Below are 10,399 nucleotides of genomic sequence, written 5' to 3' on the forward strand. Positions count from 1 at the left end.
TTATATTTAATCAATTAAAATTAATACCTTTACATCTCTATATTTGTATGCTTATTGTTCACTTTCTTGTAGAACCATATATAAAATTTCTCTGAATGCATTTATGTTTAAGGTTCACTTTCTTGTAAATTATACATTGACAAATAAAACAATAGCATATTTACTTAAAATCTTTAATTTTACATTCTCTCAGGTTTGTGTTTTTAGCACACCTTCATGTAAATTCACTTTCCATATCTAATATATAAAATTCTCGTGTCACGGTGTATGTTATTGAGCTCCTCTGAAACCGCTCGACCGATTTTCGTGAATCTTAGCGTGCATATCGGCTAGGGTGGAGAATCGGACAACATCTATTTTTGATCCTTCTAAATGTCCACCCCTAATTTTTTTAACTTTCCGCGAAGAAAATTAAAAACTTTCTAAAATCGGGAAGTTATTGGTTGTTGAAGTTCAAACCGATCTGGATAATTTCAGTCTTGAAATATTCGTGGAAAGCCAGAAAAAGATTAGAAAGTGAGTAAATATGGAAAAATTGCGAGGAAGATATCAATAAGAGAATTTTATTCGAGTTGACAAGAAAAATATAAAAAGAGAAAACAAAAAAATAATATTTTGAAGGTTGTCATTATTGCTTTGTTAAAATATTTTTGTTATTGTTCAATTGTATAAAGTTGTGTCGATAGCCCAAATCATAACATATTGTATTTAAGGGCTGATGTGATTCCAGAACCAATTTCATCCATTTTCACCACCAATGTTAACGGGAATAGGGGTAACTTAGCACCTGTTAGTAGGCAAACCAACGGCACATTCGGCCTTGAAATTACTCCTAAATTGCAAATAAACGAAACACCAGTCGACAAAATAGCCAAAAAAATAGCGCTATAACGAAGATTTTCCAAATATTCAGGAAATCGCTGGAGGTACTGCACAGGATTTTAAAACATCTTGATTGTCGATAAACGTTTTTGGTGGAGCCAGGATTCTGTTAACAGGTGATTTACGCCAGACTCTTCCAATTATTCCTGGATCAACTGTTACTGACGAGCTAATCGCATGCATAAAGTCATTTAATTTGTGGTGACACATAAAGTATCGCCAATTAGCAACTAACATATGAGTGTTTTTGCAACAATATCACATGGCGATTGTAGAAGCAGTTGGAAATGGTAGGGTCCCAGTTGACACCTCGATAAATTATTAGCATTTCCAACAGATTTCTGTTACTTCATTGACTTGAAAAAGAATTGACTTAGAGAGAGATGATAACCATAAATGACTGATTCAATGACCTATATTGGTGGTAAAAAAACAAAGATATCGATGATCTTAATGCGACAATTTAGAATTTCTGTCCAGGAGAGTTGACACAGCTACAAACCAGGATGACGTAGTCAATTATCCCAAATTATTTAAAATTGCCTGTACTATCACCACTCACTTTGCAATTAAAAGTAGTGTGAGTTGTCATCATGCTGCGTAACATAAATCGACCTCGAGTAATCAATATCGTCGCCGAAGCCAAGATTGAACAAACTTAATTTAATGTATAACTTAGCCACAACAACGTGTGGCCGGGTCTGCTAGTAATATATATATATATTCAATTAAATTATACATTCACAAATAGAACAATATAGCATACATACTCACAATAACTAATTATGCAGTTTCTCAGATTTATATTTATGATTATTGTTCACTTTCTTGTAGAAGCATATATACAATTTATTCAAAAATTAATAACTTTACATCTGAATATATTTATGTTTAAGGTTCATTTTCTTGTAAATTATACATTGACAAGTAGAACACTAGCATATTTACTTAAAATATTTAATTTTACATTTTCTCAGGTATGCTTTAAGAACTCTTTCCTGTATATTCACTTTTAATACAATATATTACATATATATATTTATATATATGTATTCACTTAACTTATACTTTCACAAATAGAACAATATAGCATTCATACCAAAAATAACTAATTATGCAGTTTCTCAGATTTATATTTAATTAATTAAAATTAATACCTTTACATCTCTATATTTGTATGGTTATTGTTCACTTTCTTGTAGAACCATATATACAATTTCTCTGAATATATTTATGTTTAAGGTTCACTTTCTTGTAAATTGTACATTGACAAATAAAACAATAGCATATTTACTTAAAATCTTGGTCGGCAAAAATCCCCCGCTGAACCCTCCGCGAGGGTGCCGACTGGTAATAGTTACCACAGTGTCGCAACTGTGGAGGGAACTGTCCGGTAACGGTCTGTCCCCACCACAGTCGCGAGGTATCTAGCTAAGGTGCGACTCCGTTGTTGAGTGTTTGTTGCTCTTCAATAGCACACCATTCGGTGACGCAGTCGTATCATGGTAGGGGGTACAAAAAAGGGCTGGATCAAGGTGTCATGCGACCCGTGCCGGGGATTCCGGTCCTCCCTTAATAAACCAGAAGGAACGGATTGTTCCGAGAAAAGAGCAGCGTTTGCAACGAGCTCTAAGACAGTCAGCACAAAGACAGTGGCTATGCCTGGTCTGAATGCCAAGCCTACCCTTAGGGTGGAAGAGCTATCGAAGGCGAAGTATGCAGAGAGGAAACGCGCTGCATACATTCTAAGAAGAGCTCACCTGCATCCACCAACCAAGGAGGAGCTCACTAAGGAGCTCAAAGAAACCTTAGAGTGTGCTAAAGCGGTTCTTCCCAATTTCAGCATAGAACCGCCAGCAGGAGCAACAAAAAGGCAGAGGTCAGCTGAAGAGGCTAAGCCGTCGGCTAAGCGACCGAAGATAAAGGAGACGCCCAATAGATCGTTTGCGGATGTGGCCCGGAACCGCATTATCATTGGTGTTCTGGATGAGGGAGATCCCGAAGGCAGCATTCCCAGAACCCAATGGAAATGGGTGCAAGCTGCGCTGGCTAACGTCGCCCTGGAAGTGCTACTAAGCAATCCAGGTCCACCGCCGTCATGCACTGATGCCGTTTGGTACCAGGGCCAGATTAAAATAGTAGCTTGTGACGACGAACGATCGGCCCAGATCTATAAAGCCGCTTTAGCGAAAGTGGGAGAGGTATATCCTGGGGCCAAACTGATAGCGGTCGACAGGAAAGATATACCGTCTAGGCCAAGGGTACGAGTTTGGATACCGGCTACAGCCGGATCAAATTATGCAGCTGATCAGGGCTTGCTACCAACCTAACCCACCAACGGAGGGTTGGAAGTTCGTTAAGGCATTCGACGAAGCGACAACCGAATCGGGCGTGGAGACCAAAAGAGCAACAATGCGAATGACGCAATCGAACCACTGAACAAAAGTGGCGGTGAAATCAATTATGGCTTCACTAAGGTCAAGGTGAAGGCATATAAAGCAGATGCCCATTCTATCGACCATCTTACCTCGGATAACGAGATGGGTGAAGTGGAGGAAGATCTTATGGAGTCCTCGAGCGATGTCGATAGCCTCGAACAAGGTGAGTGTGCCACAGGGTCTGAACTGGCGGACAGGCTCTCTAACTTATATACTGAGAAAAAGCTTTTAAGCGATTCTCAAGATGATGTAGATGTAACTTTAACTAATGCATCAATTAAAAATTAATCTTCACCACAGCAAAGTAGCGTCAGTAGCCCTAATTAACCGCATGACAAAATAGGTCGAGATAATAAATATAGGAACTATAGGAAAACAAACTGGCTAGTGCATATGCAAGAGCTAAAGAGGTATATCCCTATGACTCCTCCATTCCAACCTAAGAACAGGGAGGACATAGATTCCCTAGTTGTAAGGTCAACAGAATCTTATCAACACGCATTAGAAGTGGCATGTCCACTTACTCGCAGTAAGGGAAGAATTAGACCCTAATGGTGGTCCCCCGAGCTCAATAAATCTTAGAAAGAGTGCAGGAAACAATCCCAAAGTAGAGCAGGATTGGGAACGATACTATAGCCTTCTTAAGTTATACAAAAAGGAAATCAAAACGTAAATCGTGGAAATCCTTTTGTGAAGAAATCGAGACGACGACAGAAGCGTTTCGGTTAAGAAAAGTAATAGCAAAGGCTACACATAACGTTGGGTACCTATAGAAGCCAGATCAGAGCTGCACGGAATCCAGTGAAGAAACCAGCTCAGCTCAGAGAGCTTCACCGCTGAGTATACTCTAGACAGAGTAGTGAACATAGATCCTAATATTGGAGACTTAATATCAATAGACAAAATAAGGTTAACAGCTTCAAGCCTTTTAAATCTCCGGGACCTGACGGTATATTCCCGGCTCAATTGCAGAAATCGCTCAGTTACGTAACGGGCTGGTTAATAACCATTCTCGAAGGAACCCTTCGGTTAAATTACATTCTTTCATTATGGAGAAAAGTGAAGGTAATATACATACCAAAAGCGGGCAAAAGCTCTCACACCAGTCCAAAAGATTTTAGACCAATCAGTCTTTCCTCATTTCTACTAAAAACACTGGAAAAATTAATAGAAATTAACATAAGAAGTAGGCTAACTCCGGAAAAGTTAGCAGTTTCACAGCACGCATATGCCAAAGGAAAATCTCCGGAAACAGCCTTAAACTCGGTGGTTATAGAGATTGAAAGGGCTCTAGTAGTAAAGGAATACGCTCTCATAGCCTTCTTAAATATAGAAGGCGCGTTTAACAACATCCAGCCGAAGGCCATTATCAACGCGCTTAAAGATCTGAACGTCTCGGAATCACTCATGAAACTTATTGAACAGATGCTTCTAGGCAGGTTCATAACTTCAACGCTGGGTGTTTCGACGCTGTGCAGATCTGTTCAAAGGGGTACACCTCAAGGAGGCGTGCTATCCCCACTTCTATGGATCCTAACAATGAATAGTATGTTCATAGATCTGGAGAAAGGGGGAGTACATGTATTGGCCTACGCTGGTGATGTGGCGGTATCAATTAGGGGAAAATTCCCACATATACTCTCGGACCTTATGCAAACAAGACTAAATGAGATAAATCGTTGAGCAAACTCATGTGGACTAAGCCTAAATGAAACCAAAACTAAATTAGTGATGTTTACAAGGAAACACATTTTCCAGAGTTCACACCACCTTCAATAAACGGCACCTCGTTACCAATAAATGAAAAGGCAAGCTACCTGGGACTAATTTTAGACAGGAAGCTGTTATGGAAACCAAACTTGGAGGCCAGGGTAAAGAAGGCAACTTTGGCACTAACAACTTGCAAAAGAATGGTTGGCTCTACACAGCTGAAGTCTGGTGGCCAATAATAAGAAGTACGCTGTAAAGCGTATGGTAAGTTTACAAAGACCGGCATGTATATGTATCAGTGGAGCTCTCAGAACAATGCCGAGCCAGGCATTAGATGCTACTGCAAAACTCCAATAGGTGACATTCCAGTATACTCGGCAAGTTCCCATTTCTACCGAATGGTACGGACTTTCGAAATCCTATAGAAATGAATCTAAACTCGGACCCACACATATCCTTTCCCTCTAGAGAGGAGTGGGAAATAGGAAAAGTGGACAAAGATTCAGAGATAAGTATCTATACAGACGGTTCAAAACTGGAGAAACGAGTAGAAGGCGGGGTATTTTCAGAAAAACTGAACACCAGAATCGCTTTCCGATTATCGGATCACTGCAGTGTTTTCCAAGCAGAGATCTCTGCAATTAAAGAAAGCCTTCTCGTTTTGTCAAAAAGAGTGCTAACGACTAAGCACATATTCATATTTTCAGATAGTCAAGCGGCTTTAAAATCACTAAAGTCGCATAGAATATCATCGAAGATAGTGAAAGAGTGTTTGGATTTACTAATAGCACTGACATCATATTTCACGATACACCTACAATGGGTCCCGGGACATAGTGACATACCTGGAAACTGTGTAGCAAATGAATTATCCAGATTGGGCACAACATTGCAGTTGGATGTTAAGAAAGAGCGAATTTATATATCTCTGGCAACGTGCAGATTCCTAATAAATAAGCATGGTGTTGATATGGCTGAATCACAATGGAAACAATCAACGACTTGTTCCGTAAGTAGACAAACATGGCCTGAATGAAGCAAGAGCCGCACTTGTCGTTTACTGAAATTTAAGAGGAATGACACAAGAACCCTTGTAGGGGTGTTAAGGCGACACTGTCTGATTGGTAGACACGCCAGCAGGCTGGGGTTACCTTGTAACGATTACTGCAAAAGCTGCCAGGAAGAAGAAGAGGAAGAAATGATTACATACCTTCTATGTGGATGTAAGGCTCTTTATAGGAAAAAAATTGCAACTCTTGGATGCGGTTTTCTCGAGGTTGTGGGTGAAGTTGCTCATATCAAATTATGTAAACTCTTTCACTTTATTAACACCACAGAGTGTTTCAAAGATGAATCTATAGTGTGAGGGATGACAGTCCCAGTGGTGTCACAATGGGCCTCCAAAAGGGCTAGGTGCGTCGTTTTGACAACCACATAACCTCACCTAACCTACTTAAAATCTTTAATTTTACATTCTCTCAGGTTTGTATTTTAAGTACACCTTCCTGTAAATTCACTTTCGATACAATATATATATACATTCAATTAACTTATACATTCACAAATAGAACAATATAGCATACATACTCACAATAACTAATTATGCAGTTTCTCAGATTTATATTTATGATTATTGTCCACTTTCTTGTAGAACCATATATACAATTTATTCAAAAATTAATAACTTTACATCTGAATATATTTATGTTTAAGGTTCACTTTCTTGTAAATTATACATTGATAAATAGAACAATAGCATATTTACTTAATTATCTTATCTTTAATTTAACATTTTCTCAGGTATGTTTTAAGGACTAATGCCTGTAAATTCACTTTTAATACAATATATTATATCTATATATATAAAATTAAGTGGCAAAACTTCCTGTTCGCATACTCCTCCTAGACGGCTTACCCTATTAAATTCAGGGGTGATTGGGGTCTGTGTGGAGGGTGCACATAAGAAATTTAATGTGTGTCTCATTGCACGTTTTGCAAAAAAAAAAAAAAACGATACTTCCCGACCAAACAAATTCTCATGAAATAATGTTTTGCCGCAAATGTCAAATGCCTTTTACTAATAAACAGAAACAACTGGCGGATGTTTACAATTAATAAAAAACATTGACATCGCATGTTGTATCAAAGGAAATGTTTCAACATTGTGTGTATTTTTCTCAGATTTAAACGTGATTCACATTCTGCGTACAACACAAAACATGTGAGTATTGTTGTTGTTTCGTATGTGATGCCATGCGGTTCGATTGTCGCTTGAAAATGCGCGGTGTGTGTAAAAAAAAGTGTTTCAACATTGTTTGTTTTTTCCAGATTTAATTCCATCGATTTGCTACATTTATTCGAACCAATTTTGTGTTTTTCTGCTGACCGTGCAACACACACAAAGCAAGTGAGTATTGTTATTGTTTCGTAAGTGCTTCCAAGCGGTTTGCAAATGCACTGTTGGTGGGTCTTTATGCATATGAGTGTGTGGGTAAAATAGATGGTTTAAGATGTAGTTTTAGGTTAATTTTTCCATTTTTATTCAAGGCCGAGTTCCGCTCCGCCTTCGCGATCAAATGGAACATATTGGCTTTCACTACGATCCTGACTGCGACTACAGCCTGCATGGTGCCATTGCAGCCATGGATATTATTTGCACGCATTGTAATGCAGCGAAGATTCGAGGAGAAACAGCTGGCATGTGCTGCTCCAGTGGCAAAGTGAAACTGCCTGCATTGGAACCGCCACCAGAACCATTACATTCCTTGCTCACTGGAGATTCGCCGACGTCTAAGCATTTCTTGCAGAACATACAATCATACAATTCATGCTTTCAAATGACTTCTTTTGGTGCCACAAAGATCATTAGAGATCCATTTATGCCGACGTTCAAGGTGATTACTTTGCATGGCATTTCCAGTGAAACATTTGACATTTTTATTCTACAGATTCAGGGACAAATATACCATCGAGCAGGCTCGCTCATACCATTTGCCGATGCCGACTAACAATTTTTGCAAATATATTTCATCGGTGAATGAAATCAACGATGTGAAATTGCGACCGGCACAAGGCGAGAAATCGTACTAAATTTGCAAAGATTTCTACATGAACACAATGAATTGATTCGATTGGTGAAAATCGCATTGGACCGCATGCCGTCTGATAACCATCGAATCGTCATCAGAGCAGACAAAATGCCGATGGGGCAGCATGCCAGACGATTCAACGCACCAACAATCGATGAGGTGGCAATCGTCATTGTTGGCGAACAGTTTGAATCGCGAGATATTGTACTGCACCGTAGAAACGAACAGCTTCAGCGTGTTTCCGAGCTACACCGTAGTTATGATGCATTACAGTATCCGATATTATTCTGGAGAAGATATGACCGCTATCACATCAATATGCGATTGATAAATCCAACTACTGGTAAAAAAGTACAATTTCTGAGAAGAAATGTTACTTACGATTAAATATTTTGTGTATTGTTCATTTATAGGGCAAGAAACACCGAAAAAACTCAGTGCGATGAACTTCTATTCGTACAGAATAATGATTCGTCCGCAAGAAGACAACCATATCCTGAAATGTCGCAAGCTTTTCCATCAGTATTTGGTTGACATGTATGCGAAGATCGAGACCGAACGTTTCAACTTTATTCGATTCAACCAAGCGAAATTGCGTTCTGAAGAGTACATCCATTTGAGAGATGCCGTAATGAATGATGCAAATGTGAATAGCATTGCATTGCATAGGATCTGTTCATAACGTTCACGTGCAATCCCAAGTGGAATGACATCAAATGCCATTTGTTCCCCGGTCAATCAACAACTGATCGTCACGACCTAACAGCACGTGTGTTCAGGGAAAAGCAAAAAGCAATGATGGATTTAATTGTGAAACTTCGTGTTTTTGGAGAAGTTTGATGCTGGATGTACTCGATCGAATGGCAGAAAAGAGGATTACCGCATGCACACATCATCTCAACGGAAATTCCAGATGAAGCAATCGACCCACAATTGTTCGACGTTGTAACAAAAAATATGATCCACGGCCCTTGCGGCGCTATTAATCCAACGTCATGCATGATTGACAATAAGTGTTCAAAGCGCTATCCTAGAGCTTTTGTTGATGATACAATCACTGGAAATGACGGATATCCATTATATCGGCGTCGATCCACTGAAGATGGTGGTAATTCAACGGTCATAAAAGTTCGGAATCAAGACGTTGATGTTGATAATCGTTGGGTCGTGCCGAGACCATTGTTGTCAAAAATTTTCGAAGAGCACATCAATGTAGAATATTGCAACTCTGTGAAAACGATCAAATACATCTGCAAATACGTAAATAAGGGCAGTGATATGGCAGTTTTCGGAGTGGCTGATTGTCAGAGAATCAATGAAATTCAGCAATACCAAATGGGCCGTTATATAAGCAGCAACGAAGCGGTATGGCGCATTTTATCGTTCCCAATACAGGACGGGCATCCCGTTGTTCTTCATTTGGCAGTTCATCTCGAAAATGGTCAATGCGTTTATTTCACTGCAGACAATGTACCGAGGACAACACTAACTACCTTTTTCGAGTTGTGTGAAAACGATGAATTTGCAAGAACATTGCTATATTCCGAAATACCACAATATTTCACTTGGAATCCATCATCGAAAACATTTCAACAACGAAAGCAAGGGGAGCGTTTTGACAGTTATCCAAATGTCCGTGAAACCGATGCCATAGGACGCATTTACACCATCCATCCGAACAACGCCGAATGTTTGTATTTGCGTCTGCTATTAGTCAACGTGCGCGGACCAAGATCATTTGATGATTTGAAAACTGTTGAGGGTCAGTTGTGTGCGACGTATCGTGAAGCATGTCAGCGATTGCATTTGTTAGAAGATGATATGCATTAGGACACCGCACTTCATGACGCATCACTCACATCTCATCCAAAACAAATACGCAATAATAATATTGCGCAATAATAATATATACATGCCTTCCGTCAAATCCGCAAGAACTGTGGAATAAGTACAAAGACTGCATGACCGAGGACTTATTAATTTTGGTGCGTAATCGAGCATCGGACGCAGACTTGCTATATACATTACAAATGTATAATGATGCTTTGATATTGGTTGAAGATATGTGCCTTACAATTGCGAATAAGGCATTAGGGCAACTTGGCATAACTGCGCCAAGATAAGATTATACGAGCGGTTGACAATAACGCCGGTGGATTATACTTTCTGGATGCGCCCGGTGGTACAGGGAAAACGTTTCTGATCTCTTTGATTCTTGCTACTATACGGTCACAGCAGAAAATTGCGCTGGCAATTGCTTCGTCAGGCATCGCTGCTACT

The 10,399-nt window shown here is 39.4% G+C and overlaps 1 protein-coding gene across 1 annotated transcript; it reads left to right on the top strand.

Annotated features, from left to right (window-relative positions):
- The first annotated feature begins 2,384 nt into the window (after window positions 1–2,384).
- Window positions 2,385–3,212, top strand: LOC128923474 (uncharacterized). Its single transcript, XM_054235740.1, has one exon. The coding sequence runs from the start codon at window positions 2,385–2,387 to the stop codon at window positions 3,210–3,212; it is 828 nt and encodes a 275-aa protein (XP_054091715.1).
- Window positions 3,213–10,399: the final 7,187 nt, after the last annotated feature.

The sequence above is a fragment of the Zeugodacus cucurbitae genome, chromosome Y (assembly GCF_028554725.1).
Source record: "Zeugodacus cucurbitae isolate PBARC_wt_2022May chromosome Y, idZeuCucr1.2, whole genome shotgun sequence".
NCBI lineage: Eukaryota > Metazoa > Arthropoda > Insecta > Diptera > Tephritidae > Zeugodacus > Zeugodacus cucurbitae.